The following is an 18244-nucleotide window of genomic DNA, read 5'->3' as shown; positions in this document are numbered from 1 at the left end:
AGAAAATCTTAGCTCACGGTTCATAATGAACATTTTAACCAACTTCATCCTCGATTGCTGTTAATTTAAAAATTATGAATTTTAATATTACATTTAAAAATAATATTGTAGAGTATTTCTCCAAAAAAAAAATTATTAATAAATACCTTAATATAAGAGTATATTAAGGTATTTATCAATAAATACCTTAATATAAGAGTATATTAAGGTATTTATTAATAAGTTTTTTTGTGAAGAAAATAAAAAAGCATGTCTTAAAAAGTAATCAGATGTTATTTAATGGTAAAAAAATAAGGTTTAAATAGTTATTTTTTCACTTAATTTTGAAAGTTTCAGGAGGTTTTATTTCAGAAGGTTTCAAGAGTCAATAATAACAAATAAAAATTTGTTAACAGGTAGTTCTTTGACCAGGTTTTGCAGTAATCGGTAACGTTTTGAGGTATAAGTAGCAAAAAACTAACAAAATTTAAATTAAAACTGCTAGAAATCTTTAACCATTTAACCAATACGACTGAAACTTTATCCAGAGTTTGGTGTGGCTATTGGCTACATTTGCACCAATTTTTATCAAATTATATAGATTGGTTCTCATTCTACAGGTGGTTTTATTGGCGCACTATGAAGTTAAAGTTTCACTCAATTTGAATATTCAAATTAAATTATTTTCCGCGAACAAAATTAAAAGACATCAAAATTTGCATCACAGGATACCTTGATGTGTACGCTATTACCCCATATAAGTGGCGTTCTTGGATCAGCTAGGTTGGCATTATCATGATCCATGCTAGCCGTGAAGGCTATTGTTCCTGCGAAAGTGGGTGAAATTGTGTCTGAATTGCGTTGATGGATAAAGAATCAATTTTGGAAATACTAAAGAGGACTGGACATTTTGGACTCAGAAGAACTTTGCATTTGCTCGGAAGACGTTCCCAACTGCAACAAGATGTACGAAAAATAATTTGGGAGTGTAAACCATTTCAATTGATAGATCCAACACCCATCGCGTGGACACACGGGAAATAAAAATTGAATAAAAATTGAAAGAGATTTAATATGGATATCACTCATTATAGAGAGAAAATTATCTGAGCATTATTGACTGTGTGCTTTCAAGATTCACACTGTGGCTTCAACTGCCACACTGCAGGAAGTACCATAGTAATTCGACAATTGCGAAAGAGAAGCTCCAGAAAAAATATTTACGGACAATCATACTGCATTTAGAAGTGAAGAGACTAGGAAATTTCTTAAAAGCTGGGGGGGGGGGGGTGCGTTTGAGGTTCAGAGCCGCTTACTGTCCTTCGGGAAATGGCCTCATTTGAAGAAACTACCACACTGTCAAGAGAATGGCAGAGTGATCAAATAATTCCATATCGGAGCCTATCTACTGGTACAACGTCTCAGTTGACAAAGAGGGAGCGATTCCGATGAATAAATTGCATAACTATACCGAAAAGGTCAAAGGATTTGACGGAAAGATTGATTTGTCAACAAACGTATCTAGAAACTCTCGGATTGGTAAAAATGTGTGACTGAAGCCACCCGAGGCTCGGTGTGTTACAAAATGGCGTCCAGGTACCATTATTCGGGACGTATCGGAGCAAGTGGTAGAGGTGGACAGGATGAGTTGCTTCTCTTTTTGATGCAGGTAGATGTAAAAAATTTGTTTTAGCAACACAAATTAGGTTATAAAAAACAGGAAAGCGATAATGCTTCAAAATTATAGGACAAGTTAGATTCTAGCCTATCAAGAGTCAAATTAAAATGCTTGTTTTTAATCCACCGAATGATCCAATTCCATACAGGCCGCACGAAGCTTTAGCTTTACATGTAGATGGAGGATTTACAGGGCATCTTATACTCATACAGTCTGATGCAAAGACACATTGTTCTAATATATACCATACCCTTTCATTACAGCTGCAAAAGAAATGTTATCTAAGCGACCCCATTTGTTTTAAAAATTTAATCAATTTTAAGAAACAGTTTCAAGGTTATTGGAAGTTTTAAAGGAGATACTAAACCTCAAGAGTCATGATATATAAGTGGGCATATGATGGTAACATCGGTCATTCCAGAAATAATCAGAAATTTATAGGAGGTGAACCTAATATATCAGATGAAAACTTCTCGACCTAATGGCTGATTGAGCGGGCTGGCTAGGCCGGTGTGCTTGTATTAAACTGATACTTTTCTTTTTTTTCGCTCACTCCTCAAAGGGGAGGCAAACTCAGGGTCGACGTGCTACTGGGTCTTTCCTGGAGAGGTTTGGGCAGTCCACAAGGCATTTAGCTGGCGGACTATAAACAGAATTCCGTATCAGATGAAAACCTTTTCGCAGCTTTTATTCATTTGCGGCTCACAGAAAGCAATTATATTTTTGCAAACTCTGTCGGAAGTTGGTGGAGGTACGCACTTCACACTAAAACTTTAGAAGTCCCTCTTTTTATTCTTGATCAACATATAATCTGAACTTAAATTTGAAACCCAAATGATTCCATCTTATGAACTTGAATATGTTGAATCTATATTAAATCATTTTTTCTTTGTAATTTCCATTAATTTTGAGTAGATTTTGGAGATTAAAAACTTTTGCAGATCGGTTAGTAGTGCCATTTAGGTTGAGTCTAAGCACTTCATCATTCGATGAGATGAAAAAAAACTGCTGTTATTTTTACTAAGATACTAAGGAATTTTTCACTGGATTCTTTTCAATTCATACTTTCAATTCATACTTTGTAGTGGAAATTTTTTTAAGATTGGTGGTAATAAGATTGAAGCCAAACTTTTTTTTCATTTTTTTTTTTTTTAATGAGGAGGAAGAGGAGGAGGAAGAGGAGGAGGAAGGAGGAAGGAGGAAGGAGAAATAACTCTTGCTGTTCAAACTATTTTTATTATTGCTTCTATGTCATGATACACTGAATACACCTTTTTCCATTTATTACTCAGATGCTAAACTGAAAATCCCATATCTGGTGCATCACTAAGCATGCATTACAAAATAAGACTTTATATAAATACATCTCAATTGAAATAACTCAAAAAGAATGCAAATTATTGTAGAGACTTCAAATAATTGCAAGAGTTTGCAATTATACCAAGCATATATAAAAAAGTTTAATGTTTATTAAAAATTAAGTTTTTAAAAATATAAAATATTAACTAAACTCTTTCACTAGCACAACTTAACTTAGCAACAAGAAGTTCACGAAGTTCATCAGCTTCCTTCTGCAACACATCAACTTTCATTTTAAGATCTGCATTACTTTTTTCAAGTTCAATTGCCTTTCTAAATAGTTCATGATGTCGAAGTTTTCTTTTTGCTCTAGTGACCTTTGATGCAATATTATTTTTTATACGCCTCACATATATTTTATCTGGTGCACTGCTGGCATTAGATGTTATGGAAAATGATGGTGACAAAGGAGTACCACAATCTACCAAACCTTCTAAGAAATCTGTTTTGCATTTTTTCACTTTCTTTTTGTAATCCCAATGTTTTTGTTTCAGTTTATTTGTTTCAGTGTTAATTAAAAGAGAAACATCCACTTCAGATAAATTACCAGGATCAGTTAGAGTAGTTGAGGATTTAGAACTTGTATGTAAACCAAATAGCTCAAAAATATCATCACATGAATCATCACTAACATAGATAGGTTTAACAAGATTTCTTAAACTTGAATGGCAACCTGAATTAAAGAGTTCATTGTAAATATCTTCTGCCTCATCTATCCCAAATGGTGAGCTTTGAGAACTATCACTGCTTGTATTTTCAAAAATATCATTTGATAAGTGTTCTGGAAAACTTAGATTATTACATTTATTAGTGTCAGATGTTAAAAAATCACAGAGAATATCTTCAACAGTATTAATAACTCTCTTGTCATCTGCCGGATCTACAAAATCCTCAAGTAGAAAATCTGCAAAATCCTGAATTTCAGAGTTTAAATGTAGTGAAGCATTTGAATTAAAAGGCCCATTACTTTTATTTTCATCGCCAACAGTATAAACTCTTGTCAAAGAGGTATCTAAAAGATAAAATCCATTTTAACTTAAATAACTAAATTAAAATGGTACACAATAAATTTAGACATAAATAGGCAAATATGATTTTAAAATGTAGACAAATACTGGAATTTACAACAAAAAAAAATGCAAAAACAACATTCACCTGTATCACATGTAAAATTTTCCAAATCAAGAGTTTCCAATAGATTCATTGCTTCTGAATCTAGCTGAATTAAATTTTTTTGAAAATTGTCGGGAACAAGTAAACTTTTTTCTATCAACTCTGTTAAAAAGCTTAATATAAATTGCTCTTCCAGCAAATAAGGTACCAAGCTCTTTAGATCTATGATTATTTTTTTTACACTCTTTAACTCTTCTCTGCTTAAATCGCTTGTAAGATTGATCAATGCTGTTTGTTCTCTGATTTTGAGTAATTGCAAAAATCCTATTGGTACTACTTTGTTTAAATCGTCCATCCAAGGCATTATATTGACTCTCACTTTTAGTTCCAAGGGAATGCAATTTGTCATTTTTGAAACACCAACCTCTATTAAGAGATTGTAAAAATTGCTGTTGAAAACTCCTTGACTCTCTTTCAAAGCAGGAGTCACTGTGTGAAGCTGACAGCATAGAGAAGGATTGTTTGTAGTATTTTCGACTTGAGTCCATTTTGGCTTTGTTTTGTTAAAGCAAAGACAGCAGCTATCCGTAATGAGATAAAACTCCTCTATAGAAAACCAGGTCCAAAGAGACCTGGAAAAACTTAGATACAAAACCGCAAGTTACCAATAAAAACTGTCTATTAAACAACAACAGATATTAGGCAATGAATTTGTCAGTTTTTTTTTATCCCTTTGATGTGTGAAGTAGCTAGCTTTTAGAGTCACGAAATCAAGAACAGCAGCAGAATCCACCGAGTTTTTTGAGAACTAATATCAAAATATAGTTTTTAGTAATACAAGTTAGCAATAAATTTAAGTAAACTATATACAATAGCTAGAAAGCAACGTATTAGCTTTATCAACAATAAATTGATGTTGATTGAAACCTTGTTTCTTGCTGTTGTATTAGAGAGCACTGAGTTCTCGTTCCTTATATATAGTGATAGATGAGAAATGTTGGTGCAATATTTACTATTTTTATCCATTACATCATATGATATCATCATTGACCAATGGAAAGCTTTCAGTCGTAACTTATTAAAGTTTATTAACATTCCTTAATTGAAACTTTTCTGTCACAGCTAAAGTGCATACTAAATCATGCGGATCAATAAACGGAAAAATTATGTTAAATTCTTATTTGTCAATATTCTTTATTTCCTTTACGCAATTTATCAAAACATTCTTGTGCCTTCTTGCATAGCGTAAAGATTCTTAACTTGACTATATAAATGGAATCCATCAGGATAAGGGTATCAATTTTAATTCTTTTCAGAGCATTCTTAATCATGTTAAAGAAAACCTGTTTATATTATTGGCTTTCTACCTATTAACGGGCAATTTAAGTTCTCACATAATTGTTCTTTACAACTTAAGTCAGGGTTTTACAATGGTAACACCTTTTTTTTTTGGCAACAAATCGTCGCGTTGGTTTGACAAGGTTCTAACTAACATTTTTGCCAGAATTGACTTTATCATTTTATTTGACTATTTAAATCATGACGAACAAAATAAACTGAAATTTACAACGATATAGCGCAAAACAAGCAAACTGCTAGTGCCAAAGTTCTATCTTCAACTTTATTTAACTAATATTTAGTTTGACAAGGTTCTAACTAACAATAACTTCATAATCTCTTCCTGGTTTTTATTAACTAATTATTATAATAGAGAATTTTATACCCATCAAAAATCATATAAAAAATAGGTCTGAAAATCAACAAAAAGTGTTCAAATTTGACACCGATGTAGAATAAAATACCATTAAAGCTATTATTTGAAAATTTAAAAAAAATCTTTTTTATAACGTTACTCATATTGACACCTGTCACATTGCGAAACAAAATACTGGTTTCGATTAGCATAGAAATAACTATTATAATTCAAAACAAAAGGGGATTTATGAGCTAAAATTATCTTTTTATCTTAAAGTGATGATATTTTTGCATTAATAAAATTACAAACTTACCGCAGTACAATTTGCAGTATGTAAGTACAATTTGCCGCGCCATTCCCATACGGTAAGTCGATCTAATTATATTTTGCAGTGCCTACCCCAAAAAATATGTCAATACTTCTTCATTTTTTCAACGGTTAGTCGATATGTGTGCACTTTGGAACGTTGATCTTACAAAGTAACTTATTTTAACTTGTTAAATCAAAAATATCAGTAATATTAAAATTTAAACAACTTGTGATAAAACGTTTTTGTAGCAGTAATAAAAACCAGGCTGCGTAATTAAAAGAGAAACCACGAGGAAAACGCTGAAAAACAAGTTTTTTCAAAAAGGAATTACGCCTATAGATATTTTTTTCATGTAAAAGGAGAAAAAGTCCGTGTTTGCAAAACATTTTACCTAACTACACTGTCAATTTCACAAAAGCTATTTTACACAGCTCACAACACCAAAGATATTAAAACAAATACTCCTGCACAAGATCTACCCCAGCAAACACACGAACGTCAGAAGGACGTCGTGAGGACGTCCAACTCTGACGGTCCATTTATAGTCGCAAAGTGTAATCCCGCTTGACGGCAATTAAAGACGTCGTAATGATGTCACGTTTGTGACTATAAACCGACCGTCTGGATGTAGATGTGAAAAAATAACTTAAACAGCAATATTATTTTTATTTAAAAGAAGCAAACAAACTGCTTTCTCTAAGGCCTAAATATGTTGTAAAAAAATTTTATACTTGCATTGCATGGAGTGATTATTTTATGTTAGAAAGATCCAATTTCAGGGAAATTAAAGACAAGAATAAAGATAAAAAATCTATTTAAACAAAAAAATCTTTATTATAAAAGAACATAAAGGTTCATTTCTTGATCTTTAATTGTTTTCATATCGTAGTTTTTTCATACCACCTTTTCGCAAAGGAGCGTGTTTCAAAGTGACACCAATACTATTTTCGACATCATTTTCTGTATATTTTTTCGACTTTACAACAGTCGCTAGAAAAAGAAGAAAAAAATTAAACTTTTTTTTTTAAAATTTTAATTTTCCAACTTGTTTTTATTAATCTTAAAGCTAGTTGGCATAAAGTATTATTTTCCAAGTTTGTTATAAGTCTAGGCTTTAGCCACAAAGCTCGCCATTTGGAATCAAATTTAGACAAACTAAAATGCCATTATGCAGCTATTAGGTATATGAGTGATTGTCTCCTACGACCATTTTATATATGATCTTAAATCGGACACCCTGTATATTTTCTAATTGTAACTAATATTATTTTTTCTAAAATTAAAAAGAAATATTATTTATTGTAAAATGGCTAATTAAAAATATATCTATCTATTTATATACCTATGTCTGCTGCCTCAAATTTTAACAATCCATTATTTTCCATATTTTAAAATTAATCTAAAAAAGTGTTGTGCATTTTTTCTCTAATTTGTAATAATAATTTAACTTAGTAATAAATAATCTAATTTGACATAAATATAAATAACTTACCAACTATTAACTTAATTGTATTTGTTTTTCAAAAAAAACAGCTTATTCAACTTCCCATTCAAGTTGTATTCGCTCAGGATGCCATTTGACATAACCCTCAAAAGTAACACATGTGATTTACCACCTCAAACAAATGAACTTAAAAAAACAATCATCACAAATGGGGGAGATTTCCGGGGCCCAAAAAAAAAAAGTTTAATATTTTCTTTTATAAATTTCCCTAGACCAAATGTACAATTAATGATTCTTGTGGAGGCCATGGTAATATTATATGGTAACACAATAATAATTATCAATCATTTCTATATGGCAAAAACCATGTTTTTTAAATATATAAAAAAAATCAAAAATAAGATATCTGTAACCAACTTACTTTTTCATAATATTACTATCATATTCATGGCATGTTGCTCCCCCACAGTTTTCAAAGCGACTAAGCTAAACAAAAACAAAGTAGAAGTTTCTTAGTGTTTATAAATTTATCTGCAAATAACACACAACCCGAGTGCTTATTTATTCTAACTTTATTTTTAAATGTTAGAAGAAAATAATAAATGACCTTCTTAAGATAGCAATACATTTTAAACTTTAATAAGAACTATTTAAAATGTTATTTGAAAATAAATACAAATTTACTAAATATTTATAAGCAAAAAAACTATTTAAAATATTATTTATAAGCAAAAAAAAAAAAAAAAAAAGTTTAAAAAACTATTTTATTTTTTCTTTTAGATATTAACTTCGAAACATTCTTTTAACATTTTAAAATGGAGTTAGAATAAATAAGTACTCAGGTCATGAACAGTTCTAATTACTTAGTTGCTCTAGGATTTTTAAAAAAAGACAATTTTCAAATTGCCACCTAAACTGTGGATATAGTATTTAAATGAAAAGCAATAAAAATGATTTTCTGAAACAAAATTGAAACTCACAAAACACATTTTTTTATCATTTTCACAGAGAGTTTCATCGAACTCTTTAAATTTTTTGATTTCAGTAAATTGTTCAATAAAGAAAAGTGAATCATCCTTTTCATATTGCTGACCAAGTGACTTAATCATTTCTTTTAAAACCATAAAGTTTAAAAAACTTTTGATTAGAATTCTTAAATATAATAATTTGTTTAGCCTACTTTGAGATTCCAAATTATTATTGTTCAATAGTATCCATGTTGATTAATGTCAACCATTTCACATATTAAGAGAAACTTCATTAGAAAAAAAGATCTAAACAAAAAATATACTTACTTTGAAATGATGCAACAGATATACTCATAGTATCTGTATTATTATTCGAAAGGACCTGATTCCTTACAGGAGACAACAGTTTAGGGCTACTTCTACTACTGAAATACACTGGTGATGCTAAAAATATTTGATGACATGGATTTTTAAATTCAACTTTATATAATATTACTTATCTTGGGCTCAAAAGATTCAAGATGTATTTCCAAAGTTATCAAAATTGTTATATGAAAAAAAATTTTAGCACAAAAACTAGCATAAAACAAGTTTAAACAACATATTTAGAAATAATCAAAGATGGAAAGTCTACTAATAAAATCTGCTCTACGCAATACATACGTAATTGATGTGATCTACGAATTAGCATTAGCAAAATAAAGCGTCCTCTAATACCAACTTCCTTTTCTTTTTATTTGGGGAACTGTATTTAGGATCCTCCACTATCAACTTCCTTTTGCTTATATCTGGGGAACTGGATTTAGGAGTGTTGAACTCTATCAGTAAATATATCATTAATGACTTTTGTTTATTATTAAAGGAATTTATTACCATAAACTGTTAATTGTAAAAAATAATAAAAAATAATCGATATCTGGAACTAAAAATTTAAAAAGATATTCTTATTAGTATTTACATATTACTTATCATTACTCCAATATACCAATGAAATGATATAAATATCCTGTAGATTACAGCAGAAATTTAAATAAGTTAAAATAAAAAGTTTTGTTTCTTTACCTTTTCTGCTAGTTTTACTTTTATCTGATAAATGTGGTGGAGGTGGCGTTGTAACATAACTTTTATGACCAGACACTTTAGGTTCTAAAACTAAAGAAAGTAATTAACCAGGCCAAATACATGAAAATGCACCAAACACATAACTTAGCATGATTTAAAATTTTTCGATAATTCAATTCTTTTCTAAAACTGCTTCCTACAAAAATATTCCCTTGTAAACTGTATGGTAATTAAACTTATTAAAGTGTAAACATTTGTTGTTTTTTATTTGATACTTCCTTGATTAAAACTCTGCTGAAAACTTAATTTATAAAGGCTTTTTTGGAACAAATATTTATTATAATTTTTAAAAATAGTACTGCTTATTAAAATAGTAACTTGTATCAGTCATCCTGTACTACATTTTAAAAGTAAAAAAAACAAAACATTTACCTTCTTTATTATTTGGAGGTGAGTTACAATTATCTGTGAAAGTAAAATTAAAATTCTCACAAGTATGGGGATTATCTGATATATAAAATAAGTAAACATAGCATCAACAAAGTAATACACGTTGCATCCTTGCATTTGGTTAGTAACTTTTTTGTGATGTCATAAATACATTTTTAAAAAAATATGAATAATGATATACATTTAAGAAAAATTCTTCTCAAAAATTGCATCTATATGCATTTTTTGAAAAGAATTTGTAAGCAGAACTGTATGCAGTAAGTTGAAAGAAAAGTAATGTTTATTTTTACCTTTATGGCTGTTCCTTCTTTTAACTGATGAATGTGGTAGAGATGGTATTTTTATCTTATTTTTAAAACTATGCCATTCTTTAAAACTAAAAATCAAAAGAGCAATAAAAACAAATTCTCCAAGAAGGTATTTCCTCATTATAAATGTTTAGTTTAGTTGTTAAGTTCCAATTAATGTTCAGTTCCTTAAGTAAGGAATTACTTGTGCAAAGTCTTTGCACAAGTACGGAACTAAACTTTTATTGGAACTAAACAACAAAATTAAACTAAACATTTACAATTCTTCTTTGCCAAAGAAGAAACCTCCCTTGATTTTTTAAAAATCAATATAATTATATCGATTTTTAAAAAAATCAAAAGAGGTTTCTTCCTTACTTGTGGTAAGGAACTAAACATTTACTACAAATCTGAGTAACGGAATCCGAACAAAAATCACAAACACACAAACTAACCTTATAAACCTAGGATAGATTGATCTTTGATAAAGCCCTTTTAAAAGTAATAATTAAAATTAAATTAAAATCTTTAAAGATTTGCTTTATATTACCTTTAGGTAATATATATGCGGCTTAATTGAGTCGCATAGCAAATTCTGTTTAAAAAAAATTCTATATAGAATAGCCAGCGTCAGAAGTCTAAGGAACGTCTTTTTGAGGTCAGATACTGACGTCGCAGTAAGGTCAGACTTTTGACTGTCACATTTAAGTTGCGCTTTGGTCATTTGACCTACCGACCATTATAGGACGTCAAGAGGACGTCCCCCTGACGTCTTGTGTTGCTGGGACGAGGTAAAATCATGAAAGGCAAACGTACACCGCACAGTGCACCAAAACGTACACCAACTCAGCTAGGAATCACATAAAACCTTTTCCAACAATTGAGTCACATTGTCGTGTAAGAACCAATAGAGAATACCTTGAGTCACACCTTAATATTTCAAAAATGTATCATCTTTACAAAGAGAAATGTATAAACGCAAATGCTGAGCCAGTAAAAAAATCTATTTTATACCATATTTTCTCCACCGAATTCAATCTTGATTTTCACATTCCCAAAAAGGATAGATGGGACCTTTGTGAGAAGTTTAAAGTTACTGAAAAAACTGATACTGTCTGAAAAATTGAGAGAAGACTTTGTAAGACATCAAGCTTTTAAAAAAGAAATGAGAGATATACGTGCTAAAGAAAAAATAAATAAAAATGTTCCGGTTTTACTTTTTGACCTTCAAAATGTTATTTTGACTCCGCATGCAGAAATTAGTTTCCTTTTTTATCTGAGAAAGCTAAGCGTGTATAACTTGACAGCTTATTTTTCAACAACCAAAAAAGTGTACTGTGTATTATGAACTGAATCAATGGCGACAAGAAGCGGCAATGATCTTGCCAGTGCCTTTTGCAAAATTTTGAGTGATATGGCAGAGGAAAACGACGTAAGTGACTTAATTATTTGGTCTAACTTCTGCGTTCCTCAAAATCGGAATAGTACAGTATCAAATGCTGTGCTACATTTTTTAAGAGATAATCCTAACATTAACTCAATCACTATGAAATATTCCCTTCAGGTTATTCATGCGTCCAAGAGGTGGATCATGCCCATAGCGAAATTAAAAAGCTCATGAGGAAAACTAATTTTTATAGTCCGATTGGAATGATAAGGGTGTTAAAACAAGTCAACAGAAAGAATCCTTGTTGTATCATTCAAATGAAACCACATGACTTCAAGGGTTTGAGTTAACAGAAAAAATCTTTGTCGTATCATTCAAATGAAACCACATGACTTCAGTAGTAACAGCAAAGCTGTTTAATTACAAGTCAGTTCCTTTTTCTAACGTTGCTGTTCTAATATTTACTTAAACATCTCACATTATACATTTTAAATCTAGCCATGATCGCAATGGACCTATGAACTGTGCGAATGTCAAGTTCAATGAAAAACCTAATAAAAAGAATGCAGCAACAAGTCCATCAACTTCCACTGGTTTGAATGTAAAACCAAAGATTCAAAGTTGTACAAAGGAACTTGCAGACTTAAAAAAAAAAAGATATTAAAGCTACTTTTCCGTTTATGCCTCTCGAGGACAGAGTTTACTATCGAGTTGTACTTCGCCTATAAAATAAATATGAAAAACTTTTAAGAGTTGTACTTAATGTAATGGTTTTAAAATGTACCAAAAAATGTAGTACAAAAAAAAAAAAAAAAAAAAATGAGTAAACAAAATGTTGTAACCTTGTTTTGTGACTGAAACAATAATCTAATTTACAAAAATATCATATTATTGTTTAAGTTACAAAATTTAAAGTAACTAACTGCTTCAGTCACAAAATTTCAAAGTAACTAACATGTTTCTAACTACCGTTAAACAGCAGTTAGAACTTTGTCATTGTGAGAATATGATTATTTCACTATGAAAAGGTTTTAACTGCATTTTGGGGGTATTCATTTTTCTATGAAGAGTGAAACATTTTTTAATAAAAAATAGTAATACTTATAGCAAATGCTTATGTAATCATTAGTAAAAAATATTTTCGACGGGTTTTAATAATTTTTTTGATGGTAGGAACATAACAATTTTTAACATTGATTTACATAAAACTATTCGCGGATCAGTTTGAACCTTTTCAAACCAACGCCAAGAGATGCCCGGATTTAAGATAAAGAGAGGCGTTAGGTTATTTAACTTATGAGGCCCTTCTCTACTTTTTTTTTTTTAATCACCCAGAAAAATAGAAAAATATATTCTTATTACGATATATTCAACATATCTTAAATATGTTAAGTGGAATATCTTGATAAGAATTATTTTTTAATTTATATTAAAACTATATTTTAGTTTAAATAAATTTATATTAAATAAATTTATATTAAATAAATTTATATCAAAATTATATTTTAACTAAACTATATTAAAATTATAAAATTTGTATTGAAATTATTACTGTTATTTATTTACTGTAGTTTAACCATTAATTAACCTTTATTTTTTAAAATATGGCATGAATAGTAATATTAAATCATTGATGAATAACATACTCAATATTGTTGTAATATGGCAATAAGATTAACAATTAATGAAATACAATAAAACTAGTATGATAAATATCATTTAACCACAAATACATAAATAAAAAACTTTTTTTTACCTAAAATTGATTTAAGTTACTGCATAAAACCAAATTTAATTCAAATAAATTAAATATTATATAATTCATATTTAAACTAGGCCAAAACGACCTTAATTCAAGAAAATCCTAATTTAAAAAAATGAATATCAAATTCCGTATAATTTTAAAATAAAATTTTATGTATTTTTTTATTCATAAAAGAAGATTTTACAAATATTAAGAATTGATTCAATCCATTTCAGGTCAAATATACATCATAAACAAAAAAAAAAATTTTTTTATATTTTTCCACACAGAAATCTTCTAAAAGCTCCAAATTTACTTTTCTGAATGCCTCGTTTCCCATACATAATAGGCTCAATGAAGGCTACCTTTTTCTGGATAATTGTGCTTCTCAATTTATTTTTATATTATTGAGTCATAAAAATGACCTTTCTCCAGTACAGTTAGTGATACAATACTGAGAATCAGCCGAAATATTTGATCCACGTTGGGAACCAAATATTGCAGCAGGTGTAATATGTAATTTTCATCGGATTCTTCTAACGTTCTTTCTAGTTTTAGCATTTCCAAAGACATTTTTCTGTTTTCATAATGACTAGTGATTATGAAGTGTTTTTGGCGGCTTTTTATCTAAAACAATATATTTTGATGCAATACGTGAACTTCTATCATCAGCCAGTGAAAAAAATTTGGCAAATAATTTTCGACCGTTGCGAGAAATATTAATACTCTGCTACTCATAACTTTAAATTTGTTTGAGCCAATTTTTTCTTTTTTTCTCTCTGAATTTCTTAACAAAAGCGATCTATGACATGAAAAAGTCTTATAACCCCTGGTGACAAAAGTTTGGCACAAAATAAACACAGACAGTAATAGTACAATAAAAGTTTAATGATCAAAAAATATTGTACAGAATATTAAACAACATATTAGTTTTTTATTTTCAGGACTGCAATAATGATTTCTCGCCATTACGACGTACGGCATCAACTTTTTTGTGTACATGTTCACACATGCCTTGTACAAGATTTTTATTAATTTTTTTTAAACAAGAATGGATTTTTTTTTGCAGCTGATCTTCACTTTCAGCTTCCCAATTGTTTTCATACACGTAGCCTTTAAGGATTGACCAGAAATCTTCAATTGGTCGTAATTCTGGGACACATGCTGGATTATCAAATTTTGTTACATAATGGATATTTTTCTCATCGAGGTAATTGGTCACACTTCTAGCATAATATGAAGAGGCCAAGTCAGGCCAGAATACATAATTACCATCACTGTGATGTTTGTTGATAAAAGGAATCAATCGTTTGATGATGCAATCATTTTTGTACACTGTTTGGTTAATTGCCAGTCTCGCAGGAACAATAAATGGTTTCGAGATTCCACGAGGGGATATGATAATCCACACAAGAATTTTTTTTTCAAATTTGCTTTTGCGCTTATATTTTACATTTTTTGGTGCATTTTTTGTGTCATCTGAGTAAAATCCAACATTCGAATTTTTATTTGTATGTTTAAATGTAAAATAAGACTCATCGTCAATGACAAAGTCGCGGTTTCTGAATTTCACACTTCTTCCACACTTCAGTTGCAACTGCTTTAACTGTTTCTCAGTGCGATCAGGGATTTGTTTTTTCTTAAAATAAAAAATGTTTGTTTTGTTTTTTATTGTTTTTACAATGTAGGAATGATCACATTTGAATTTATTTGCAATTTTTCTTGTTGAAGTTCCAGACCGGTTGTTCAAAAGACCTTTCAGACGATTGATGTTCCCAGCAGTCATAAATTTTGGTTTTCTGCCTGATCCAGGCTTACGAGACTTTGGCTCATTGTTCTTCCACTTTGCCATATAACGTTTAATGGTTCTTTCGGGGTGATTAGAGGCAACAAAATACTCTACGGTGCTCTTCGTTTTAGCGTTAAGATGCAAATTACAATAGTTGTACACTTGTTCAATTAATGTAGTCGACTTCATTTTTGCATAACTTTTTTATTAATTAATCTAAGTAAACAAAACGTTCAGTAAAAGATAAGTAACACTTTATAAACAAAATTACTAAAAAATTAAGACTGGATAACTAAAAATTCAATAAGTTTTAGCTTATCAAAGATTGTGCCAAACTTTTGTCACCAGTGGTTATATCTATCGCTTGTTTCTTCAGAAAATATCAAAAAATCTTTTTAGGTGCCCACTTGAATATTCCCTTTGAATATTACTTTATAAAAGCCTGAACGTGGCAAAGTGGAATTTTTTTGGAAGATTTGTGCTTAGATTTATGCGTAGTATTATGTATGTAACAGTTCTTTGGTAAACTTTAAAAAATTTAACCCTATGTTTATTTCTCAAAGAGAGTTCCTCAAAAGTATTGGGATCAGGTGAACTTTTGCAATTCCCTTAATTTTTACGTCTTTTTATACTCTATCAGTTTTATATTCGGTTTTTGGTAACTTGTTTTTTGATTCTTTCTCAAGTCGACGGTCGTTCAATAAAAATCCGTGGAAATTTAAAAAAGTCATTACTGCCTTATCTTAGTGTTACATATTAAGCCAAAATAAGTCCTTTATTTATTTCAATATTTATTGTCTTCAAGAAGGCCATTAGTTCTGATTCTTCCGATTCGAAGGCGAGCTAACTAAGCAAGGCCTTTACGAGCTAATATCAACTTTCTTAATGCATTTACCTATCCTTGTATCAGTTTGGTTCATATAACTTGCTTACCAGTTCTTCTTGTGGACTTTTCAAAATACTCCAGAAATTCAGGCAAGTTTTTTGGACACACATTTTATACTGTTATTGCCGAGGAATGATATCACCTCAAAGAAAGTTACTCAAAATATTACAACCAATAACATTGAAAATTTAGAGTGGCAAGGGAACTCGTTAGACCTAAATCCTCTCAAAAATCTATTTATTATCATAAAAACTTGGTTAACAAATTGTGACTGTATACAAAAAAAAACCTGATTGAATCCATTAACATATGACTCCCAAGGTACAAATCCAGAATTTGTGCCAGACGCTTATTTATTCCATGCCAAATTGTGTTTCATTACTTATGCATTCTAAAATCCTTGGTTTTTCAAAAAACAAACCGTATAGTTAACATCAACCATTCAAAAATATAATCTTTGTTCCCCCCCCCCCCCCACCTGATTAAAAATAACCCCAATAATCTAATGCGACCTTAAATTGATATTGATGGTAATAAGCATCATTACGTCACATTTGGACACTTTATGACATAGACAAAGTTAATCCTGGCTGTCTTTTACCAAAATTGATCGACAGACATCTTAATCCTAGAGCATTAGTAATAAAAAGAGTTAATCACACAAATTTTTAGCCACCATGATGGGGCAACGTTGTCCTTGTTACAGCAAATATATTACCGTCAACTTTAACACCGATTGTTCAATTTGTCGATAAAATTGAAACACTTATTAATCTGATGAATTCACTAAAAATTTTTGCTGATAAACCTGACCACTGTGTAATAACAATAAATGGAAAAAACATACCACAGTTGAAAGAAATTCAAACTTGGATAGTAACTTATTGGAGGTTAAGTAATACAGTAAACAGTATGCTGACATTATTTTAGGAGCTTATCTCCAAAGCGTTTCATAAAGCTTGCCTTGTTTCAACCAAGATTGTTTAGAAACCTTTTTCGGAAATATTCGAAGCAAAAGAGAGTGGAATGATAGAGTGAATGTTAGATAATTTTGAGCAGCTTACCAGAATGCCTTATGCTGTAATTATCTGTAGAAACTAACAAATAATGATACCAAGATGACACTAAAAAAACGCTAAGATGACGTCAAAACAACACAAAGATGAGGCAACATGTTTAATTATTCGAAATCTTTTTATTCTTGCATCAAAATTTTCGATAATCAAACGAAATCAAACGAAAAGTTTTGCGTCGATAATCAAACGAAAGTTAACTTTTTGCCATATCTCACGTGGTCATAGTTTGTGTTGCTACAAAGTAATGATAAAAGAAAGAATTTAAAATTTTTGCTTGATGTATAAAACTTAATTTTAGTAAAATATCTTTCATCATCCTGCAACCTATCATGATGCGATATCTGTTAGTGCAAATAACTAATTTAAATACTCTTGATAACTTGTTTTGTAACAACGATTTCTCCACTCCACGATCTTCTAAATAATGAATAATCTTTTTTCTTTCTTATCTTGACTTTCAAAAAAAACATATGCTTATTTTACTCAAGACTTTTATTTCGTTGATTAGTATATGTATTTGTTAACTATCCTACAGCGTCTTTTCTTTTGATTGCAATAACAAACGAAATTTTAAATATCTCTCTATTTATTGAACACATGACTAAAAATGATCTATGTTATTTATTGAACACATGACTGAAAACGATCAATGTTATTCATTGAGTACAAGATTGAAAAAGACCTTTTTTTGGCTAAGCATTCATAGGTCTTGATCAGAGCTGAAAGGATTAAAAACGAAGTATTTTCAATACCAAAAGGTGTGATTGCGCTATTTAATAACTTTGTAATGGTAAGATTTCATAAATTTTATCCTTTAGTTTGTTATATATTATGCAAAACGAGTAATAGGACCTAAAACATAGTTTTAAAATGTTAAAAGTTTGACAGGTTGATAAAAATTTATTTTCAAGTTTGTTGAACTAAAAAAAAAAAAAAATTCATGATCTATTATTATAGCAAGGTTAAGCATTAATGATAATATGCATTTATTTACCTTTTTCTTGTTGATAAATTGT

At 29.8% G+C, this 18244-nt stretch overlaps 1 protein-coding gene and 1 pseudogene across 2 annotated transcripts; both read right to left on the bottom strand.

Moving 5' to 3' along the window:
• Window positions 1-2877: 2877 nt before the first annotated feature.
• On the bottom strand, window positions 2878-5184 carry LOC145187477 (uncharacterized). The gene is made up of 2 exons (XM_080063878.2): window positions 4172-5184; window positions 2878-4028 (listed from the first exon to the last, which is right to left on the bottom strand). The coding sequence occupies exons 1-2, from the start codon at window positions 4536-4538 to the stop codon at window positions 3163-3165; spliced, it is 1233 nt and encodes a 410-aa protein (XP_079920004.2). The 5' UTR covers window positions 4539-5184; the 3' UTR covers window positions 2878-3162.
• Window positions 5185-6993: 1809 nt separating this feature from the next.
• Window positions 6994-10342, bottom strand: LOC149893220 (uncharacterized; annotated as a pseudogene). The gene is made up of 8 exons (XR_016449401.1): window positions 10042-10342; window positions 9610-9699; window positions 9211-9365; window positions 8871-8991; window positions 8560-8731; window positions 8001-8065; window positions 7628-7723; window positions 6994-7125 (listed from the first exon to the last, which is right to left on the bottom strand). The product of XR_016449401.1 is annotated as an uncharacterized LOC149893220 (transcript).
• Window positions 10343-18244: the final 7902 nt, after the last annotated feature.

The sequence above is a fragment of the Hydra viridissima genome, unplaced genomic scaffold (genome assembly GCF_058129835.1).
Source record: "Hydra viridissima isolate aposymbiotic clone 2 unplaced genomic scaffold, HvirCarnegie_v1 scaffold_1, whole genome shotgun sequence".
Lineage (NCBI taxonomy): Eukaryota > Metazoa > Cnidaria > Hydrozoa > Anthoathecata > Hydridae > Hydra > Hydra viridissima.
This window is presented reverse-complemented; position numbering and strand designations above follow the sequence as displayed.

What these genes read in the sequence shown, in the direction of transcription:
- LOC145187477 (XM_080063878.2), bottom strand. Translation starts at nt 4,538, where the DNA reads ATGACAAATTGCATTCCCTTGGAACTAAAAGTGAGAGTCAATATAATG. An exon ending in AAATTTTACATGTGATACAG is followed by an intron (nt 4,029 to 4,171) that starts GTGAATGTTGTT and finishes TTTATCTTTTAG; the next exon opens with ATACCTCTTTGACAAGAGTT.